At 33.9% G+C, this 24223-nt stretch overlaps 2 protein-coding genes across 6 annotated transcripts; both read left to right on the top strand.

Annotated features, from left to right (window-relative positions):
* The first annotated feature begins 1252 nt into the window (after positions 1-1252).
* LOC133824827 (uncharacterized) lies at positions 1253-5108 on the top strand. Of its 2 annotated transcripts, XM_062257808.1 has the most exons (4): positions 1253-1575; positions 3611-4150; positions 4377-4516; positions 4699-4882. In XM_062257808.1, exons 1-3 carry the CDS (start codon positions 1327-1329, stop codon positions 4479-4481), a joined length of 894 nt encoding a protein of 297 aa, XP_062113792.1. In that variant the 5' UTR covers positions 1253-1326; the 3' UTR covers positions 4482-4516; positions 4699-4882. The 2 variants fall into 2 exon arrangements, with proteins under 2 accessions (XP_062113792.1, XP_062113791.1); XM_062257807.1 differs by lacking the exon at positions 4377-4516 and having other exon boundaries at positions 1256-1575; positions 4699-5108.
* A 3862-nt stretch (positions 5109-8970) lies between these two features.
* On the top strand, positions 8971-15261 carry LOC133824825 (pentatricopeptide repeat-containing protein At5g24830). 4 transcript variants are annotated; one of them, XM_062257803.1, is made up of 7 exons: positions 8971-9128; positions 9238-9377; positions 9562-9723; positions 10212-11794; positions 12174-12623; positions 13685-13904; positions 14290-15261. In XM_062257803.1, the coding sequence occupies exons 1-4, from the start codon at positions 9123-9125 to the stop codon at positions 11632-11634; spliced, it is 1731 nt and encodes a 576-aa protein (XP_062113787.1). In that variant the 5' UTR covers positions 8971-9122; the 3' UTR covers positions 11635-11794; positions 12174-12623; positions 13685-13904; positions 14290-15261. The 4 variants fall into 4 exon arrangements, with proteins under 4 accessions (XP_062113787.1, XP_062113785.1, XP_062113786.1 ...); XM_062257801.1 differs by having other exon boundaries at positions 13682-13904; XM_062257802.1 differs by having other exon boundaries at positions 13682-13904; positions 14202-15261.
* The last annotated feature ends 8962 nt before the right edge of the window (positions 15262-24223 follow it).

Here is a 24223-nt window from a genome sequence, read left to right as displayed (position 1 = left end):
TTATGTATTATATATTCTTATAATAATAATATTTTATAAAATTTAAATTTATATGAATATAATTATTAAATATATAATCTTGTATAATATTTATTTTAATAATGATGTTTTATAACATTTAAATTTATATTAATATAATTATTAAATATCATATCTTATATTAAATATTATTATAATATTCGAATTTATATTAGTATAATTACAAAATATTCATTCTACCAAAATTTTATAAAAATAAGTCAAATTTTTTACTTATTTTATATTTTTAGCTATAACCAAACACAAAAAATTTGCGAAACGAGACAACATTATTATTATTAGGGATATTTGCGGCAAAAAATACCTAAATTATTGTGTTTGTAGCACTTGAGTACCCAAGTAATTTTTGTTGGCAACGAAAGTACCTTCCATCCATTTGGTGCAGTTTAGTGTATCTGTTTGTTTCGTCGTTAAGTCAGCCACTATAACGTGAAATTTACTTATAACTTGTGTACTTTTGCCGCAAATATCCCTTAAATTTGGTACTTTCACCACAAATATCTCTTAAATTTAATACTTTCATCGCAAATATCCATTTAATTGGACACTTTCGCGTAAGTGTCACAATCGAACTTAACAGTGAGAATTGACGGTTGTACTAAACTGCACCAAAATATGGACGAAAATATCTCTTAAATTGAGTACTTTCGTCATAAATATCTCTTAAAATTTAAATTTTTGTCGCAAATATCTATTTAATTTGGTACTTTCGCTTATGTGTTACAATCAAACTTAACAATGAGAATTGACGATTATATTAAATTGCAAAAAAACATAAATAGAAAGTACTTTCACTACTATTAAAATAACTTAAATATTTAAATCCTAAAAACATAATAAATTAAATACTCTGCAAATATGTCTTATTATTATTACTATTATTGTCATTATTTTTATTATTACCAAGCTCCACTTTGATACTTGTGTATACTTTGTTGACTAAATTGACCGTCCACATTTGGCCCAACTAGGCAACGAGGGTCATCTCAAAAAAGCCAAATTAATTCAAACAAAAAGAAAATAATTCAACCAAAACATCACCACAAAATGCCAATAAATAATTCCAGAAGATTCATTTATTTATAATTAAAATATGAGAAGATCGTAATCCTGACCCTTGGATCATCCTACAAAATCAAGCTCATCCAACGGTCCAGATCAATCTAAACCCATTTACCCTCCTCCACCCACTTTTTATGTTCTTCTTCCCCAACTCTAATGGAGCTCTCGAAGTAGCAGTCCTTATCTCTCTCTCTCTCTCTCTCTCTAACCTCGAGCTTTGCTCCAATGGCCATGGCGACCCTCAAAGCTCCCTCCTTTCAAGCCTCGCTTCAGCCATTTCATTCCCCTATCTCCTCCAATTATCCCAAACCGTTGTCCGTTTCGTTTAGGCAAAGAAACCTCGCCAAATCCAAATTCTCTACCGCTCTCACCGCCTCCCTGCGCTTCTCTTCGCTGCGGTTCGTGCCTTTCGCCTCCTCTGGAGAAACGGAAACAACTCAGACCGAAGAAGAAGTTCTGGAAGCTCATGTTGAGGTATTTGTGGTGGTTGTTTTTCGTTTTCGTTATCTGTTTGGTTGTTGAGAAAGTTTATGAGAAATTGAGAAGATAATTCTTGGCAGTGCTTTCCATATCTTGTTATGGTTTGCTAAGTTGAAGCTTGGAAGCCACAATTTTGTGTGTATGCCATAATGAAATTTAGTTAGCACTTCTGAGTATGTAGAACTCGAAGTGTTGAAATTCAGATGTTATGAAACTCAAACTCAGGTATCCTATCAACTAGGAAGGTACTATCCCATCATTGGGCTTAGGCTAAAGTCTTAACCTTGGCATATCTTGCAATAGAGCTCTCCTTGGCATGCCTTCATATGAGTCTTTAAATATTAATGCAATGTGAAATACCCAAAAGCTTGATTGGTCATGGGATTTTCCTTTCAGTCATTTAGCAGTTTCTATTGATTAAAGAAAAAAAAAAGATGGTTTTTCTCTGTTTCCGAAAGTCTTTGAAAAGTGGCCAGTCCCTAATATATTTGGTTTGTTTAGAATGAGTCAATGTTCCATTTGGCACGAAGAATAGGCATGGTTTTGCTAACCATTTAAAAGGGATGAGTCTTTTGTATCCTGCAATCTGAGGGATATGTGTTTTCCTTTATAATTGCTTCTCCATTTTAAGTAGTCTAGTGGAACATAGACGACAATAGAGGAACAAGTAGAAGGTGAAAATTCATGTAATACACTTTAAAAAAAAAATTGGCTCTGTCTTACCCTACAATATTTGAGGCATAAGAAACTATAGCCATATTTAAAAAAAAAAGAAAAGAAACTATAGCAATTACTACATTAAGTACCCGGGAGGGACTCATAACAAGTCTGACCAATAAAGTTAGCCCTCTTGGGTTCACTTATTACACATTTGATTCTTCAGAATCATACCTCCAGCTAAAGTTTTTTGTGACTCTTGGCAATTTTTATTCAAGAGTTTGAAAGTAAACATTTTAAGGAAATGCATTTAAGCAGTTGGATTTGTTTGGACTTTTGACTGTATTGTTACTTGTAATATTTCCAAAACCATTGAAGGCATGGAAGATGCAAACTAAATAATACATGGTCTCTTAGTATGTTGGTGATGAAACAATTTTAATCAGCAAAGGCTTTATAATTTGGTCTCCTAACAATATATATTGCAGCTATTACTTGTTGCTTATTTTAAAGAAGATGCTTCTCTTTGACAGAACTCTAATATTAGGTGATATTTATGTTTGAATTTTTTCAAAATTTTTACTATTCTATGTCAATAAACTATTAATCAACTTTTTAAAAAAAAATCATTTTGATTTAAAAATCGTATGCTAGCCTTACTTTTTGATATTTTCCGGCACACTTGAATTTTTACCCCTTTCTAAGGTTGAGGATATGATTTATTTGTTCATTGTTGGGCTTGGCCTTAGCATCTTAATTATCTTCATCCTGCAGTTAATACAAGGTGTCATGTGTTCTATATGCATAGATATATCATATCATATGTGTTTATACTAGACTACTTGGCAGACTTGATAGAGATTGCAACCAAGAAATAGAAAAGGAAAAAGAAGAATCTTCACTGACATGATAAAAAAAAAGAGAGGAAGAAGTAAGAAAGAATGGACTGGTGCATGTTGAAAATGAAGGACAAAAAGGGGGTTGAAGCAACAGTAGTTCCAAGCTTCCAACCATCTCTCATACATATATATATAATATCTATAAATTCATGATTTTCAGCAGTTTATTGAGTCTTCACATGTCTTGATTGACACTTGTTTCGTAATCTCACCTGAAGTAATGGATTTTATGTTGAAATTGGTTGTTTTGGTGTGTTGTCTTTATTATTCTGACTTGTTGTATCTATAGATTGTTCTGCGTCATAAAATAGAAACATTAAGTTCTTTTCATTATAGATGTCTTAAATGATTTGCATATTTCTGATTACGAGCAATATTGTAAATAGATTTTGTGTGTTGTGGAAGTATCACCAAGTGTATTTTATGATATCACTACTTTCTTTATTTCTTTCACTAATGGAATTGTGCGACAGGACTCTTTGGATGGTGCTGTCGGTGTAGAAGATGCCACAAGTGACGCGGAAAGTGATACAAGTGATGATGTAGAAGTTGAGACTGAGGAAAAGCCTGTTTCAGCCATTGTAGCATCGCTGCAGTCATATAGAGAAGCTCTAGCAAGTAACGACGAATCTAAAATAGCCGAAATAGAATCTTTCCTAATATCACTTGACGATGAGAAATTAGGTCTTGAAAAGAAGCTGGCTTCTTTGTCTGAAGAGATGTCTACAGAGAGGGATCGAGTTCTGAGAATAAGTGCGGACTTTGATAATTTCAGAAAGAGGACAGAACGGGAACGCGCTTCATTGGTATCAAATGCTCAAGGAGAGGTTGTTGAGACTTTGTTAGGTGTTTTGGATAATTTTGAGAGAGCTAAAACACAGATTAAGGTGGAGACTGAGGGAGAGGAGAAGATCAATAATAGCTATCAAAGCATATACAAACAGTTCATGGAGATTCTATCTTCACTTGGTGTTGTTCCCGTGGAGACAGTTGGGAACCCTTTTGATCCATTGGTGAGTCCTGTAACTTCTTAAAATAACTAAGGTGGCTCCTGTTACATGGGTCCATTTAGGTATAAAGAATAGGTGCTTTTGAGAAGATGACAACATTCTCCAAAGCATAATATGAACCTGATGAACACAATCAATGTTCGATAACATCCAACAGTAGAATTTTTTTTTTTCTTCCATTCTTCACTTCACATGATGACTTTCCTATCCTATCATTGACTTGATGCAGGTAAGCTACCGAGTTGGCTCGAAATCCAATCATTTACTTGTTGAACTTAAACGAATAGTAAAACAAATTCGTTCAGGTTTCACGAAGGCCTGGACAAGGTTTTGATTCTGAACAACTCTTGATTGATTCGAGCCAACTCGGTGAGTCGTCAGGGGAGTGACACTATAAGCAATTTGTTCATAGTTGCTGATTGAATGAATTAGACTATCATATTCTTCTGATGTCACCTGATTATCTATAAGCAGTCATCATTTTTTCTTTACCATAGGGAATGTGTACAATTTCTAATATCGAAACTTTTCATGTCTCTTGTAATAAAAAGCTGCACGAAGCAATTATGCGGGAAGACTCTGACGAATTTGAAGAAGGGATCATACTTCAAGAATTCCGCAAGGGGTTTAAGCTTGGCGACAGGCTGTTGCGTCCCGCAATGGTGAAGGTATCAGCTGGTCCAGGCCCTGCGAAGCCGGAGCAAGTAGAAGGACAAGATGTTAGTGATACCAATACCGCCAAGGAGGACAGTTCAGAAGCAGACTCAGCTTAAAGGTAAAACATAAGGAAAAAAAAAATGTAGATCAAGTTTTGCAATAGTTGGGGTTCAAATTATTTGGGCTGTTTGTTTAATAGAGTTGACTTTTTTTTTTGCTTCCCTTCACTAGGTTGTGATTGTTGTCATTGGAACATTTCTATTTAATATTATTTTCATTGAGAAATGGATACAATTTTGAGGCACTGACATTCCTTTTTTTGGTTTAATCTCCAAAGAAAGTTTTATTATGTGTATTTTTTTACATGCTTGAACAATAATAGTGTTTGGTTACTATTCTAAGGCTGAAAAAACATACAAGATGAAAATGTTGTATTTTATGATTTTGGATATCAAATGAGAGATGAGCAAACACATTTTTCTCTGAGAAAATTTCAACATTAACACTCTTATTTATGGTGTGGAATTATCAGTTATGATCACAGCTTTGGCTTTCGTGTTAAAACGTTATTTTTGTTGATTGACTTTTTGTTTTTTGTTAGGAGTACTAGAAATAAAAAGGACGTTTATATTAGCTGAAAATCATAAAAAAAAATATATAGTATGTATTTACTTAGTTTTATTTAGAAAATTTATTAATTATTTTTATTAATTTGTATGATTATCATATAAATTTTAAATAAATAAATAATATTATATATAAAATAATGACATAGATATATTAAAAAGGACAATTCTATGGTAGGGCCTTAAAAAAGAACCCTACCGTAGGGTTCTTTTGTGTTTTCAACCCGTGAATAGTTTTCGGCGCGATTTTTTTTTATGACCATATATATTCTAGTTATTTAGAGCATCTTGCAAATTTTCAGAAAATTCTGAATAATTTACAGTGCCGAAAATAGATTATTGCACACGTGACTAATTTTTTTATGCGCGTGGAAAATAGCATGTTTGAACTTAGCTTTCGGCACTGTAAATTATTCAGAATTTTCTGAAAATTTACAGGATGCTCTAAATAACTACAATATACACGGTCATAAAAAAAAATCGCGCCGAAAACTGTTCAAAGGTTGAGAAACACAAAAGAGCCCTACAGTAGGGCTCTTTTTAAAGACCCTACCAAAGAAATTTCCTATTAAAAATATTAAATTAAAATATTGTTTAACTTTTTTAAAAAAGATAATATAAAAATATTTAAGATCACAAACTTTATATATTATATATTATCATAATAATAATATTTATATCTAGTTATAATAATAATATTTAAATTTATATTAATATAATTAAAATATAAATATTTTAAATTTATTTTAAAAATATATTTTGTTAAATATTTATAATATTATGTTAAAGTTAACAAACAAAATTGTTAAAATCAATCATTTAGGTTATCTATACATTTTTTATATATATAAGAGATATATATAATAAAATATACTTATTTAATATCTTTAAGTTTAAGATGTTGATAAATTAAAAATACTTCCATATCTCTTCTATATATATAAAATATATACATAGAAAGTACATATTTAACAAAATATATATATTAAAACTAATTAAAAATAAATATTTATTAATTATATAAATTTAAATTTAAATATTATTATTATTATTATATACAATACAATACTATATACTTAATAATTATATTAATATAAATTATATTTTAAAAGAAAACATGTTACTTGTTTTATCACTTAATTTTACTTATATAATTATAGGAAATTTCTCTTGTGTGGGCTTCAATTTCGACCGTACCTATAAGGCCTATTTTTTAGCCTTTGATTTTGGATTTAATGGCTATAACATATTTTGTTTGTTAGGTGTAGGACGGGCGTACACTAAACCAAAATGTATGTGATTTATATAAATGGAATGGAGGGTGTGTGGGGGCCAATGATCTTGTCAGACATTAATTGAATGTCTCATTAATTTACTCTTTTATATTAGTTGTCTTTTCCAAAAGCTTTTTTTTCTATCTATGTTTGAGTGTCTTAACTTGTCTACTTTATGTCTCATTCTCAAGCTTTTGCAATGTTCTTTGAAGCTGAATGATGAACAATTTGGAGACCAAGGGAGGGAAAGGCAGCATGATTTGAAGCAATCATTGTAGAGTGTAGATGGCTCCGACGAATGAGTTAGTTTGGGTTTGAATCATGCTCTTGTGTATTTCTTGGTTGAGTTTTTTTTTTCTATGCTTAGTGGGTCTATTTGCCTTCAGAAAAATAAAATAAAATTCATTTACAGGGGTGGAACAAAATACTTTACGAAATGAAGACATTAGCTTTGCTGGAGGTTGTTCTGGCCAAAAGCTTCAACAGTTTGCTCCAACAATGATTTTATATATATATATATATTTTCTGAATATAGTTGCAGAACTTCATCCCACCATTCTTCCTCCTCCCTTCTATTTTTTCCTTAAGCCTGGAAGAGACGTCTTCCAACCTTCTAAAAAAATCTCACATCTTTAATCCATTAAAAAATTGGGCCCACCAATTGTACTCATCATTAATGCATATCCCAAACAATCTGAGTAATTTTTTGAAGTAGTCAAATTGATTATTAATTACTAATTTGGTAAATACTATCCTCCACGGCTCATCACGAAACACCAAGACAAAATAGCAACGTGTCAAAGGGAGATGGGTCACAAAACAGCCCTATGGTAAGATCGAAATTGAAGTCCGCACAAGAGAAATCTCCTATAATTATATATATTCATTCTAAAAACTTTATGTGTTATACTAACACCCTATTATTGTTTTTCGTACATGCCAATAGTTAGAATTTTAAATTTCTTTTATAATTGTCTATATTCTATTTATTTAGAAAATCGTGCAAAATTTTAAATAATATATCATTCCAAAATTAAAGTTTAAATAAGTTGTTTCACGTGTGTATTAACAAAAACAAAAAGTACGAGTGCAACAAATTTTTTAAATTTTATTTTTGATACTATAAATAATTTGAAATTTCTCAAAATTTTAATTATAAATAATTTTTCATGAAAAAATAGTAGCTAGGTATAAGTATTGAAGATTTCCTCCAAATATTAATATTGGGGAATTCTATAATAAGAGTGCCACTTTTATCTCTATTAATATGGGCATCTTTATTTTTGGCACATGGGGAAACTATAACCAAAATTTGTTTATATGACAATATACATTACAAGTATAACAAATATTTAAGTAGTTTTTGGAGAATTCTAAATAATTTACAGTGCTGAAAACAAGGTTCAAACACTAAGTCTATATTTGGTATAATGGATAGAAAATAAGGAGGAAAGAAAAAATATAAAGGAAAGAAAAGTCAAAGAAATAAAGTAAATGTATTTTCTCTCCTACAAGTTTGGTAGAAGAAGAGAAAATAAAATAGAAAAAACTAATTTATTTATTTAGTTATTATTTTAATTGAAATTCAGAAGAAGAAAAAATTGACACTTTTACCCTTACATTACTTAACTTTTGAATGTTAATTTGGTGATATTATCATCAACTACAAAAATAACACGTTTTTTCCTCACATTTCTCTCCAATTTGGAGAGAAAATATTTGGTATGGGCCCGCTCATTTTTTTCTTTCGAATTTTCCTTTTCACTCTATATTCTCTTTTACCAAACTACTCTATTTTTTTTACTTCTCCCCACTTTTCCCTCAAAATCTTTCCATCCTCCTACTTTTCTTCCTTAACAAACAAAGGGTAAGTTACATGCGTGTATGCATTTTTTTTATATGCGTACAATTGACTATTTAAAATTCTATTTCGGCCTTGTTCAGAATTTTTCTATAATTGGTGAGATGTCACATTTAACTATAATATATACTATCATGTAAAAAAAATTTAGTTAAACTTTCTCTACATGCAAAAAATAGAGATGCCTCTACCAATCCGATATGGACAAAAATGGTGCCCTAGTATAGAAATCCCCAATTTTTTGTTCATCATCCCCAATTAATATAATGCAAAAGTGTAAACTTGTTGAAAAAAAAAAAAAAAAGCTAAAAATGTAAACTTTTTTTTTTTTTTTTTTTTGAGTAAACTAAAAATGTAAACTTTAATTTTGTCAAAAAAAAAAAATGTAAACTTTAATTTACAAAAGATTGAGAGTGTATTCAATTAAGTCATCTCCAACCCATCTTTCTTTTAAAAAAAAAATGTATCAGAAACCCTAGCGAACCTGTAAATTTCAATTTCATAATTAACGAACAAACAAATCTTGATTCAAATCAAAGACGCGGAGAGAGCTTCCAATGGCGGTTAGTCAATATCCCTAATCTCTCTTGAGTTGAATACTATATATGCATATGTGTTCGTATTGTTTTCGTTTTCGTCACATTGTAACTATTCTGGGTTGGATTGTAACAGTTAGCAATTGCCTGTGGAGAATCATCGCCATATCATTTCGGCATTCTAAGGGTTCTGAATCGAACCATGGACTCCATTAAGCACAACATTGCTGAGTTTGTTAACGTTATCTGTTCTCGGAACAATGGTGTAGATGCCAGGTAAGTCTTTATCTTTTTCGTTTGCTTAGAGAGAGACCATAGAATAGATACAAGAATAGGGAAAATGTTTATGTGTTCCTGCACCAGAAAATGGTTTACTTTAAGCACTACTTAGGAGACTAGCCAGCTTGATGATGAACCCCATTTCTGCTCGTTGACTTCTACTCTTGTTTTGTTCTTATAGTGTTGACGATTTCATTATTAAACTGGGAGAAGATTATGAGTTGAGTGCTGATCATATTTTCTCGAGAAAGAATGATGTTAGTGGGGAAAACGATCCACATGTTGTTTTTAATGTGTTGGATGCAATGCTAAAGGACACTTTGGATCGTTTCAAATCAATGAGGTAACTTTTGATGTATCTCAATCTTTGTTTTAATGCAAGTAAAGGTAGATTTTTTTTCCCAAAAATGAAAATTCCAGCTACCATTATTACTTTCCTGAAAATTAGAGATACAATTATTCTTTCTAGAACATATTCTGACAATATTAGGCAATCCATACGAAAGAGCCTCAGAACCTGCCCAGATATCTTCCCAGAATCGTATAGTTCTTCCATTATCTACTTTTAAAGACACCCTTATCAGAAACTCATCATAACAGCGAATTGTTCCCATTTATTCTCATGGGATTTTGCTCCCTTTGAGTTCTAAAATTTTGTATGATGATGATGACTATGATTCTTTATCACCTCTGCAGATTGTAACCGTAAAACTCTATTTTGAAGTGTCTATATATATATGTATATATATATATATAGATAGATAGATAGATATGTTGCTGATTCAAACCTTTAAATTTTGGTATTCTTTGTATATTATGCTAATTTTGCAGGGAAAGCATATCTTTGGCCAAAATCGGCTTTTTTAGCTTGACCAAGGAAACTATTTGCCAGGACAAATTCACAATGATTAGAGATTTATGTTTGGATGGTAAATTGGGAACAGCACTCTGTCTTCGAAAAAAGATGATGCAGAAAGGTGTTATTCCTGATGTACTTACACACAATTATATTCTGAATGGACTCTGTAAAAATGGTGACTTGGAAAAGGCAGATGAGCTAATTAGGGATATGCTTAGGTTGGGTCCTTTTCCCAACTGTGCCACTTACAATAGTTTTATTAAGGGTTATTGCCTCGTCAATAATTTGGATAAAGCTCTGTACCTGTTTTCCACTATGACTAATAGTGGTATTAGGCCAAATAGAGTTACTTATAACATAATTATACATGCACTGTGCAAAGAGGGCCTTTTGGATGATGCTACGAAGCTTCTTAATAATATATTATCTGATAGGGATATTAAGAAAACACCAGATTTGATTACCTCAACTATACTTATGGATGGTTATTTTAAAAATGGAAATATTGCTCAGGCTCTTGATCTTTGGCATGATGTGGTACAAAAGAAGAGCGAAGTAGATGTTGTTTCCTACAATGCCCTTATTAATGGGCTGTGTTTGAGCGGAGAGATGAACCTTGCTTATGGATACTTTTCTGAAATGATTAAGAGAGGGTTATCTCCTGATGTTTTTACATACAATACACTTATAAGTTCTCATTGCAAAGAAGCCCAATTCAAAGAGGTTTTTTATATCTACAACATTATGTCTAGAACTGGAGTTGCTCCTGATGAAATTTCATTCAAAATGATTATTCAAGGCTTATGTATTAACGGAGCCGTTGTCAAAGCTAATGAACTTTTTCTTCATATGATGGAGAAGTCAATGATGCCTAACACTCATATATGGAATCTTATGATTGATTGTTATGGAAGATGTGGAGATATTAATCGAGGCTTCTCCTTGAAAGATCAGATGTTGGCCTGTGGTGTTCGACCAAATGTGTATACCTACAATGCGTTGATTCATGCCCTCGTAGAAGGGGGAAACATTATTGATGCATATTCTCTCAAACAGGAGATGCCTTTCTATGGTCTTTCTCCTGACGTGGTTACTTACAATTTATTGATAGGTGCTGCTTGTAGATCAGGCCGCCTTCAATTTGCTATTCATTTATGTGATGAAATGTTGAGAATGGGATACGAGCCAGATATAAGAATCTACACGGAATTAATCAGGGGTTACTGTATCAAGGGTAATGTGAAGGAGGCAGAAGAACTATTTGCAAAGATGGTGGATTCAGGTTTACCAGTTGATCATGTTCCATATAAGATACTTATCAATAAGTACTGCAGAATAAGGGAGCTCGACAAGGCGTTTAACCTGTACAATAAGTGGTTAGAAAGTGTAAAATGAGTTTCTCTTCCATAATAACTGCCCATAAGCATATTGGAAACTTCACTTCAGAAATAATGCCATTCTGGATTGCAAAGTCAAATTTCCTTGCTCCAAATCCAAGGAAATCTGTTCTACTGATTCATTTTTTCCTACAAGGAAATCTACGACATTCCAAGAGGTACGGCCATATCATTTTATGTTTATCCGTTTGCTAGTTGTTGTTTTAACACGTAATGTGTGATTCAAAGCTGAGTATTGAAGTTTCTTATACAAGTCTAGTTTTACTATGTCTTTCGATAAAAACATTTTAGCTGACCTTAGGTCTTTCATTAAGTACTTCATAGAAATCATTTATGTTATATATCTGATTAATATTATACTGAATTCGGTAGTCCATTCTTAATCGATGCTGATTGGTTTCCTTTTAATTGTTGGAACATGGTTACCTACATATTGCATATGGTCTTGCATGTTTTGTGTTTGAGAAGAATGTGATAAATAATGAGACAACATTATTGGTCTGACAGCCACATGACAAGCAATTTTGATATATGCAGTTCGAATCCGATCCTCCCCTTATCAAATGGCGACAATGAAATCACTCTTCTGCTACAGCTTTCTCTAGCTTTTTCTATCAGGTGGTGTGACAACTATAAAATCTTGTGCATGCACACTTGATCAGGAAGTTCAAAGTAATTCCATTTAAACGAGTTCAATCCTATGTCATGCTTTCAGTTTATGACTGTAAAATGCGAAAATCTTGCAATATATTTTAGCACATGGGCTGATATGACCCCGGTCAATCCTGCTCTTGCATCTTAACAAGGGGGGTGGAATTGATCTGATCTTTGCTCTTCATCTAAGTCAAATCTTTTCAATAGCTACTCCTGGAGTGCTGTTTGTCACAAGCTTTTGAAATTCCGGATAATCTCTGTGTGATGAAGTCCTAATGCAGTGGATAATCTTCAATTCAACTGGAGCTTAATGTTATCCCTATAACTGTTCAGGTTTGTTTCTTTCAGAGTTTCTTATTTTCTCTTTGGTTGTTCTTTTACTTGGCATCCATATTTTGAAGTTGAGGTTCATAGTGTAAAAGTAGGTGTACTTGGTCACTAGACTTGATGACTCTATTATTTATCATTTTTAATTTATTTAAATTAATCATCATCAGAAAATATAAGATTATTCATTAACTTGGTCAATGGCACTGTACTGTCTACTTAAGTTGCTTCGCATTTACATGCTTATTTTGTCTTTTTTTTTTTTTTGGAGGAATTGAACAAGGTCTTATTTCAACAAAGAACCATTGATGCCTTTATTTTGGTAATTCAGTCAACAATTTTCTTTGGCAATCAAGTCTTGAGTTCTATAAATAGTAGCAATTAAGTCCTTATTGTTTATTTTTTTTTGCAAAATTCTTGGTTCTTGTATGATTTTTTTGAATTTTTCTATACAAGATGTGTAAAAATATTTGGAGATATATTATGTTTAGAATAATGTCAAAATTATCCTTAAAAATGAACTAAAATGACTTGACTGCTACTGCTTTTGAAACTCAAGGACTGAGTTGCCAAAAAAAGGTTCTTAGAAACTAAATTTCCTAATAGCGAAACGCTAAGGGGTATTCATTCTAAAAACCCTTCCAAGAATTATGTGATTACCAATAACAGGCAATTTTTGTTAATTTTCTCTAGAAACTTCTGCAAGGAAGCTCTCTGTATTGATTGTCAAAACCTGGCTCTGGACTTGTTCTTGTCAGTGTGCTAAAGAACATTAACTGTTGCTTGCTTGCATAGGACCAACTGATCCCTTGACATTCTACTCTCGCATTGATATTGTAATTGTCATTAAACAGAACCATAATATTTCAACAAAGTTCTTCGGCTCAAGAGTGCATGTAATACTTTCTTTGCTGAAGTTTGTAAAGTCCACTCTGTGGCACCTGGTTGTGTGGTTTTTGATTCTGTTTCATATAGTTGGATTTCTATGGCACAGTAGATAGAAACTAACACATTGTCACATCTAACTGAAACATTTATTTTGGATATGGTATTATTCTTGGCAGAAGTTCTCGAGAGGAAGCCAACATAGGGTCTCTCGCTTCTTTCGCCACAAGCAGACACTGCCAATCTTTCATCTTCAGTTCATCGTTGGCGATATACGTTGCAGTATACTCTGAATGATTTTCTTAGAAGAAATGAAAATCAACAATCAATTCTAAAGAAGAAAATTCGACATGGAAGTGCTTGATTGTCATATTGACTTGCAGCCAGTGAGGTGGAAAAATGGTAGAGAATTCTCTGACTATGTTTTAAAATTTCGTAAACATTTGAAGAAACATGACCTTGGGCTATTCGAAGTTATATGTTATCTTCTAAGTAGGTAATTGTAAAAAACAAAGATAGGTAAACTGCTGTAAATTGGGGTATGGTAGGAAAAGTAACTCAAGCTTTGTCTTCTAATGCATGATATACATTAATCTATAATCTCTCTTTACTAATGAAAAAGACAATTTTTATCATAGTCATGGTGTCATAGCATTTTTGGGTTTTAAGATTATTCTTTTTCACAGCCAGAATCTTCAGTTTGCCGCCTGCTGCTGTAGTTCTTTGTATTCCAGCAGCCTAGTGTTCCAGCCATCTTTGACCAGCCTTTCTTTGGTTTTGATTGCAGACTTTTACAGACCTAGTTTTGTAGTTTGAAGAACTCTCTAAAGTGTCTTTGGCAACCATTTCTACTCTCTTGATCAACATTTCCTCAAGGGATTATTACCATGTTTGAGTCTTCAGTACCAGCCACACCATCAATGGTGAGTGCCATCTTGTACAACCTCGATACAAGTTGAATGGAAGGAACTATTTTGTGTGATCATGGTGCATTAGAATTGTCCTTGAAAGGGTAAGAAAAGCTCAATCACTTGCTGAAAAGCCTGGAATCACCAACTTTGCAAAGTGTTGCTGCATAAGAAATAATATGGAACAAATTTACTAGGTTCTAGGGTCGCGGACCATGTAGTTATCTTTAAGATGTAAGAATACTATCAGTTCTATCGTCTCTAGGATAAAATAACTCAAAATCTTATATGTTTTGGTCTTTTCTTGCATTAAATGGTGTTCGCATTAAAAAAATCAAGGAAATTTCTTAATGTACGCTTAATAGTATACCATATTTCACCAAAAATAAAATTAATAGGCATCCCAAATATATGTCATTTTGTAAAATTTTCACTATAATATCTATTTCTCTCTCTGCCATGGTAGCCCAGTAAAAGAAAGATCAACACCTGTACTAGCCATTTTTTATGACTTTGCTAGTGACTCAAATACTCTAGAATATTCAGCGAGGACCACAAGATGAGCAAATCACCTTTTGTAACAAATTCTTGTTATTCAGAATATTTTATGTTAGAGGTTTATAGCAATGTGTAGAGAGTCTATTGAACCCCATTTTGTAATTGTATATTCACCTCTTCTTTGCCAAAAAGGTGGTGGGGGCATTCGTGTATGAATAATGATACGTGCACTCAAAATATGCACCCAAATATTATACTCAGTGATGTGTCATTATTTTTTAAAATAGTGGGCCTCAATTTTAATAAATGTGATTGGCTAAATTAAATTGTCACATCATATATATGGATGCACATATCATTACTCTTTGTGTATATATATTGTATTTGTTTCTCTATTGGTGGAGGGGGTCCCAATTGGTGGTGGCAATGATGGAGTTGTTGTTGTCCTCCCTCGTAGGGAGGTGTTGGTGTTACTCCTATTGATAAATGTTCACTTAGGACTGTAACATATTTTGTGCTATCATTGTACACATTTATTGTAACATTTAATAATATTAAAAAAAATCAAATGAAAAGAAAGTATACATAAATACATGGAAGTTCATTTAGAGGTATTTGGCCCACCACAACCAAATCATTATATAAAATTATGAGTATTTTATGGTAGGGAGCCCCACTGGTGGAGTTCTTTTATATTTCTAACCCGTGAATAATTTTTGGTGTGCTTTTTTTTTATGATCGTGTATATTTTAGTTATTTAGAGTATTTTACAAATTTTTAGAAAATTTTGAATAATTTATAGTGCCGAAAACTATGTTCAAATATGTTATTTTTCACGTGCATTAAAAAATTAGTCACGCGTGCAACAACCTGTTTTTAAACTATTTTTTGGTAATGTAAATTATTCGGAATTTTCTAAAAATTTGCAGGATGCTCTAAATAACTACAATATATACGGTCATAAAAAAAATTCCACCAAAAACTACTCACGAGTTGAGAACACAAAAGAACGAAACTGATAAAGCTCATTTTAAAGTTCCGACCATATAAATTTCCATAAAATTATATATTCTTACTATTTTTTTTAATCTCACAAATTCTAATATTTGTCTAATTTCAAATCTCTACATATGTGAACTCTACTCGAATTAATTGATAAAAATGGCATTAGCTTTTTTGTAGATCTGTTTAATAATTTTCAGAATTCTAGTTTATATATACAATTATTTTTCTATAAAAAAAAATTACATGAGTAAATATGGTTGTAATACAATTATTATTTATACATACATCAACATCACCTCAAATGTGGCTATCGTACTACGTTGTAATAAATGTTAGTGTACATGGTTGTGACAAACTCATGTGCACTCTTACTATTTAGGAATCAATATGTTTGATGTCAAATCATTATAGAGCAAGTTTTGGTTATGTTCCATTGGAAAATGTGAAATAGCCGATCTATATAAAAATATAGGTTAGAATCCTAAAAACAACATCATTGGCTTTTGTAAATCTATATAAAATTTTACAATTTTTTTACATAAGTCTATAATGTTAGGCCATATCAATCATTATTATTTATAGGAACTAACAATTATAATGATATAATAATATAATGACTTAATATAGTAAATTATCAATAGATTTTTACATTAATTTCGAATTTTCATATATAATGCTTAAAAATTTTACCAATTTAATATGTTGAAATCGTTCATATGTAGTACCCTAAACTCAAATTTAATTAATTTTTTTTACCAATTTAATCAAGTTGCTCTCAATATATGAGTTCTAAATTCAAATTTAATTATTAAATTATATATAATTGATGACAGTTTTGTCATATTGAAAAATATATATTTATCAAATATGTATGCTTTAAAAATAGAGAGCACCATATGAGCATTATTAAAAAAATAGGATATCAAAACGATACTTTAAAAAAATAATGGGTACTGAATGAGTAAATTCTCATATATATATATATATAAAGTGGGGGCCCATAATTTTATTTTACTCGCTGCAAATGTTAATTAATTATATAAAAATATCAATTAAAGAATAAGATATTATATATGAGAGAAGTTAAATTAATATAAAAGTATAATTAAACCACTAAATTGTTAAAAATTACATATAAAAAGTTATTTAAAAAAATTGAGTCTTGATAACTTAATCTCATTTAAACTTTTGGATAATTTTATCCTATCTAATATTTCATCATTATGTATCTTAATTTTAAGAAAAAAAATTATAATTTTTTATCCAACTTGTATATGTATAATTTATTGTTGAATGATGAACTCATTTATTATTATTATTATTATTATTATTTCTTAATCTAATCTTACTTTTCAAATGTAAACCACGTTCATCATGTAACGCCCCACATCACTATGGCAGCTTCCTGGAATGACGACTGACCTTACAAACCGACACGAGTATTTCCAGTGTGCTTTGTCCTCACTTGCACGCTTCCTGGGATTGTCCTCACTCGCACGCTTCCTGGGAAATCTTCCCAGGAAGCGTGCAAGTGAGGACAAAGCACGCTAGAAAGACTCATGTTGGTTTGTAGTGCCAGTTGTCATTCCAGGAAGCAATCATAGTGACGTGGGGCGTTACAAATGGTATCACGGCCTTGACCCAGCCGGAAGTGTGGCCGATGGGGACGTCGTACCCCTAAGGGAGGGTGATTGTGACAGTCAGAATCCCGTGATCCGCAGGGGGAAAGACTAGGTAAAAGCTATGCAATCCCACATCGCCTGGGGAAGGTCAAGTATTATGAATCTAAGATTGTGTAGGTATGTGAGTACATAGTTTAAGAGGGCTTAAATGGATTGATGGGTACTACCTATGCCAACAAGATGCATCTTCTTTTCGGTAGCCCATCAATTGAGAACTCCAAAGTTAAGTGTACTTGACTTGGAGTAATCTCAAGATGGGTGACCTCGTGGGAAGTTTTCCCAGAAAGTATGTGAGTGAGGACAAAACACGCTGGAAAAACTTGTGTTGGTTTGTAGGATCAGTCGTTATTCCAGAAAGCAGCCATGATGACGTGGGGGTTACACATCACACCAATAGAGATATTATAACTATTATAAATAATGGGAATAGGTGCAATATATATATATAGGTTATTTGTATCATTGTTAAAAATCATTAGTTCATAAAATTAAAAATATTAGGTCTTATTAAAAAAAATATAACTAAAAGAAAATTGGGCAAATTCGTCCACCGAATCTCGGCAGGCCCGTGTGTGTCTGCTAAGATAGCCTCCAATCTCGGTAGACATCCACGAGACTATCGGGATAGCTAAAGAAAAAAAAGAGTTAACGTTGGACCCAATGGTACCTTACGTATCCAATCTTAGGGGGCCCATTAGACCCGTCGAGATAGGCCTAACAAAAATAAAACTCTAGCTGCTATTCCCTTTCTTGTCCCCTTTCTTCTCCCTAACCCCCTCTCATACTAGCTCGTAAAATCACCATTTTTTTTTTATCTAAGTTCCAGTTTTTTTGCCTCAATTTCATCATTATTTCATCAAACATCAATGATGGCTTTGGTATTTGCTATTGGTAAGTAACGTTTTTGGCATAATTTTTTTTTTTTTTTACTTTAAAAAAAGTGAGTGAAAATTAACAAATGTTAGTTATTTTTTAATGTTACAGGTTCAAAATAGTTTGGGTATTCTTTATACAACATTAGAGGAGTTTGGAAAATTATCTTGGAGCTTTATTTTTGTAAAATATTCAATTTTATTTTATTTTTTGGCCGAAATTTAGATTGTGTTTTTTATTCTTGAGTTATAAATATATTGCGTAATGTTAGTGAAGAATAATTGAAGCTGTTTAGATTAATGTATGATTTTTTTGACCATTTTTATATTTTTGGCCGAAAATTACAAAAATAATACATGTAATTTTTTAAATAATAAGATATATATTCTATTTCTTGTAAATTGTTCGGGCCTGCTAGAAATACATGATATAAGCAATGAAATATAATAGGAGAAATAGATCGAAAATGAAAAAAAAAAATAAAAAATCCTTTGCATTACTCTATCTCGGCGGGCCTAGCCCGTCGAGATTTAGGGCCTGTTTTTAATCTCGGTACTATTATTCTCGACGGGCTAGAACTGTCGAGATAAGTGTAATGACCCAAATTTGATAATAAGGCTTAGGGCCTTGATTAGCATGTCTGGAGGGCAATAAGTGATTTATTATTGTAATATGTGAATTTGTATGAATATGTGATTAGAGATGCATGTTTAGGTGAATTAAAAATGAATGTGTGCCCCTTTTGGTTATTAGGGGTATGTAAGTAATTTTAGCCCGTTGAGGGCATAAATTTGATAATTGTGATATATTTTGCAATATATCTGTGTTGCACGATCTTAGACAGTCCTAGGGAGCGGTGAGCTAGAAAGTCACAGCGGGGTCGAAAATACGACTCGGGGTGAGTCGAGGGGTATTTCGAGTATTAGACGTGTTGGGTTATCAGGTTATGGAAATAAATATTTGGAGATATATTTGAGGTTAGAATGTTTAGGATGGAATATTTGGGAAATTTACCATTTTGCCCTCGGGGATGTTTTTGGTACCCCGAGCCCTTGAGGTAACCTTAAAGATCTAAGTTAAATAAAACAAAATTCAAGAAACACTTAGAAACTTTGAGAAACCGACCCAAACTTCTTCTTTTCTCTCTCTTTTTCTCTAAACCATGCTAAGGGAAACTTTGAGGAGATTAAGCTAGGAAACTCAGAATTCAAGGCTGGAGCTTGGAACTTAGAAGATTAGCTTAGAGATTTAATTAAGCAAAAGTAAGCCTTTAACTTGATGACTTATAATGGTTTTTTGCTGATATTTTAGAGTATTGCATGTGTGTTGGGTGAAGGATCATCCTTGAATTTGATGAGGTTTTGAACTAGAGTTTTTGTTAGGTTTTTTTACTGAGACCAGGGTATAACTTCTGGGATGATTAGACTAAGTTGTTAGGTTGATTTTGGGGTAAATTGGATGGGTTTTCGTGGAAAAAATGGAGGATTTTTTTGGGTTCGAAGGGTCGGGCCACGGCATTGTTCTTGCTGAGCTGCGGCCCTCTAGAGCATTGTGGTGGCTAGGAAGAAGGGCGAAGCGCGGCATGCCCTTGCTTGAGCCGTGACGCGCCTACCCTGTTTTGGGGTTGGTCTCTGGTTGGGGGCGGGCCGCGGCATGGCTTCATGGGGCTGCGACTCTTAGTGCATTTTTGGGCTTTAAAGAGATTTTAGACTTGGGAATTCGAAGGTTAAGGCTCGAGATAGATTTTATCACCCAGATTGATAGAATTTGAGGTCTCGGAGATTAGAATTATGACTTAAATATATTTAATGGATTAGAACTTGATGGATGTATATTGTTAATGCATTGTGATTAGGGTTTCGGCGAGGCTCGGACTAGGGGATTGTGCTCGAGACATCGATGCTTGGAAAGCTCGGGACACAGGTGAGAAAACTGTTGTTCCCATAGAGCTTGTGTTGCAGGGTGTATCCCCCTTTGATTGAGTTTATACGTGTTTAAGTGTCTGCTTAATTATGCTATGTGTGCATATATGTGAATGTACGGCAAGAGCCGGGAACGGCGAGGGCCGAGAACGGTGAAAGCCGAGAGTGGCAAGGCCGAGAACTACAAGGGGCCGGAAGCAGCGGTTAGCACGCGAAGTGCGAGTTGCCAGGGTGAGTGTAACGCCCTGGTTACCCCAGAACAGTTACGGTGAACGGTGGACCGGAAATTTGACTCGCTACCCGAGTCCTTTGGTAAAAAACGTGCTCTACGTGTAATTAACAGGTTAAGGTATAAAACCAGTAAAAAGGAAATGGAGATTTTCATTACAAACTGCTCTGCAGAGCTAAATAAAACGTTTACAAGTTGTTCTCAGTACAAAATGGTCACTACTGTTTAAAATTTACAATTTCCGCTGACCTAAGCGGCAAAAATAGGGTAAACCCCCTAGTTCCTCTGAGAACTCCTTGGCCGTGGTGGTCAAGCGGCCGCATATGTACACATCACCACATCAGCTCTCCACTCAAGGCTAGGTGAGCTTCTCTTTCCCTTTACCTGCACCACATAGCACCCATGAGCCAAAGCCCAGCAAGAAAACATAACACTTTGCATAAACATTATCAAATGATTATCATTATAATCACACTGAGCATAAAGCTTTCAAACAAATGAGTGAACATCACAAGAGGTTCCGATAAACCATACTGAGCGACTGTCAAGCATGTCACTGTTTCAAGTAGGAGAGTGGCTGCTAGGTAAGCCACTAGCCTCCAAGCGCTTATTTCATTCATCGACCCTCGGGGTCGGTCTGGCATTAATGCTCGTTGAGCCATTCAATGCTGATAGTTGATTAGCTCTAATCTTGTTGGCTTGCGCTAACACGCTAAGGCCGTCCTGACTAATGAGCCAGCTCAACGTGACCAGTGCCCAATACCACTGCCGAACCTGACTAATAAGTCACAGCTTCACAGTTGATACTAGCACCTTTGCCAAATCTGACTAATGAGTCAGTACCATGCGTAAGTGAGCAACATATGCTAAACATTCTTTATTCAATCCAAGTCCATATTAACACAACGAACATGCCTCATGAATCTCCATGCATGACACACTTAGGGTGCATTTTTCTTACCTCTGGTTCGAGCTAGAATGAGTAAAAGAACGACCCTTGAGAACGATCAACCTTTAGATTCCTTAGCGGTTACCTAATCATAACCAATTATAATCCATTAATAAAATAAATTAATAAATGGTTCACAATCTAAAATCACACTCCCGGGATCAATCCCCCACTCTTGGGATGCTTAAAATACTCAAACGGGGCAAAGGAACCAAACCCCGAACCTTAAGGATCATTCCGAGCCCTTAAATGTGCTTGCTGAAAAATGAACTAGCGATGCAGCCCCATCAGATGGCGTTGCAGCCCTGTGAGTGGCGCTGCAGCCCTAATAAATGGTGCTGCAGCCCTATTTCCAAGTCAGAGAGCCCATCTCTGAGCCCTGAATAGCGTTGCTGCGCCCCAAGTGGCGCTGCTGCGCCAATAACAGACCAGAAACTTTCTGGTTCATCTTCTTTGCGATTTTTCTTGGAACCAAACCAATCCAAAACCTCACCAAACACCCAATTCAACCCCTAAACCTCATCTACATCACACCCTCATCAAAACCCAATCAATCTTACACAAAAACTCCCATTGATTCCAACTATCCACACCAAAACTATAAGCTGAAAACTATAAAGTAAAACAGAGTATGGCTTGTTTTTCATGGATGAATTCTTACCTCAAATGGAATTATAATCCTTTTCAATGGATGAACCGAGTCTACAACTTCCAAACTTTGATTTCCTAGCTTGTATCTTCAAATTGGGACCAAAAACTTCAAAGGAAGAAAGAGAGAAATGGATGTACGGGAAGGGTAATTCTTGCTCTGTTTTTGCTCTGTTCTGTACGGTTTCTACAGCCATCCAAACTTCACATATATCCAAACCCAAATGACTAAAATACCCCTAGGTCTTTAAAAGTTTCTAAAGCGTTCCCAAGGGCAAAGTTGGTACTTCCGAACCTATACCGTTAATCATAATTAACGCTTCCCAATTCCCGCTATTCTCAAAACTCCCAAACACCAATAATTCATGTCCCGTTACCCTTTTTACTCCCGGCAACGTTCTAATCATTAAAACATCCTGAGACTCACCCCGAGCCTCGAACTTATTCACGTTATGACTAAACCGCTACTTTAACACTTAAAGATCGTCTCATGCCGAATAGCTCGAACAAATCCACATTATAATGTGGCCTTAAAACATATCACCAACATGCATCCAAATAAACAATTTACCCTCAACGGGCCAAATTACCATCACACCCCTGTAATTAAGAATATGGACTCACATGCATGCATTTCACATCATATCATAATATAATCATCATATACATGCATTTTATCAATTATTAACACAATTAAGCAAGTATGGCCCTCCCGGCCTACTATTCACACCGTTAAACACATCGGAGAATTCAGGTCATTACAGTGAGACCCTGAAGGATACCTGAGATATCCTCACGGTGTGGACCGCGAATCTAGGGCCTGGTAAAGCGCCTGGGACGGCATGGCCGTATGTGTTTAGCCTGATGGTGGCTTGCTTATATGCTAAGTGTTTAATATGCATATGTTGTCTGCTTGTGAGGGTTTTCTTGTTGGGCTTCGGCTCACGGGTGCTCTATGTTGCAGGTAAGGGCAAGGGGAAAGTTGACCAACCATGAGTATGGAGAGTGTGAAGCGGCGCATACATGTTTGGCCTGCCTGGCTGCCACGACCAGGGGTATTTTCGGAGATGATTGTAAAAAACCTAGATTTTGTCGTTTAGCCGACTTTTGTTATATTTTTGAGTTGTAAATATTTCTAAACAGTATTTTGGGATCCCAAATGTTAAACGCTTTATGTTTTTTCAGTGAATGGAATTATTTTCAAAGTTTATGACTCTGTTTATGGTTTAATTACACATTTGTCTTAAAACCTCGATTAGCGAGTTAATTGCACATTTTAAACTCACTTAGTAACGGCTCTAAGGTAGTAGGACGTTACAATAAACCCTTGTTTTCAATCCCGACACTGATATTCTCGGCGAGCCTAGCCCATCGAGATTGCACAATCTCGGTGGCGCCCATCAAGAAAGGACATTTTTTTAATAGTGTATATTTAGCAAATTTAAGTCTAAAAGATCTTCTAATTTTTTGTTTCTTTTTCTATTTTTCATAATAAAGAGTTTTGTTGGTAATTTAATCAAAGGATGGATTTAAACTAAAATCAAAGCAAAAGAAATCAAAATAGTATATTTCTTTAGATTATTTATACATTTACTTTATAGTTTTAGCAAGTATAAAAGGGAAAATACCATTCTAGTTCCTATGTTGTGCACAAGTTATCGATCGAACTCTTTAATAACTCTTTATTTTGTTAAATGATAATTCGGACCCGAGTGTAGAAGTGATTTTCTACAATTGATTAGACGGGCACCAGCAACCTGTCAAGAACAAAGAAAGAGAGATGAGAGTTCAATTGGGAACACCGGTGGGGTGTCAGCCAAAGGGACTCCGACGCTCAAGTTAGTCGGGTTGTAATGAGAAATAATTGAAAATAATAAAATTACGATACAAATAACGAAATAATGATGGATGGCTGCGTAGTAGAATGGTCAGAGTGACGGTGGCGATGACGGAGGGGTTGAGCGACTAGGTCAAGTCCAATCAGACTGACTGACTAGTCTTGCTTGA

The sequence above is a fragment of the Humulus lupulus genome, chromosome 3 (genome assembly GCF_963169125.1).
Source record: "Humulus lupulus chromosome 3, drHumLupu1.1, whole genome shotgun sequence".
In the NCBI taxonomy this organism is placed as follows: Eukaryota; Viridiplantae; Streptophyta; class Magnoliopsida; order Rosales; family Cannabaceae; genus Humulus; species Humulus lupulus.
Note: the sequence above shows the minus strand (reverse complement) of the source record. Positions and strands in the feature narration are given on the sequence as shown.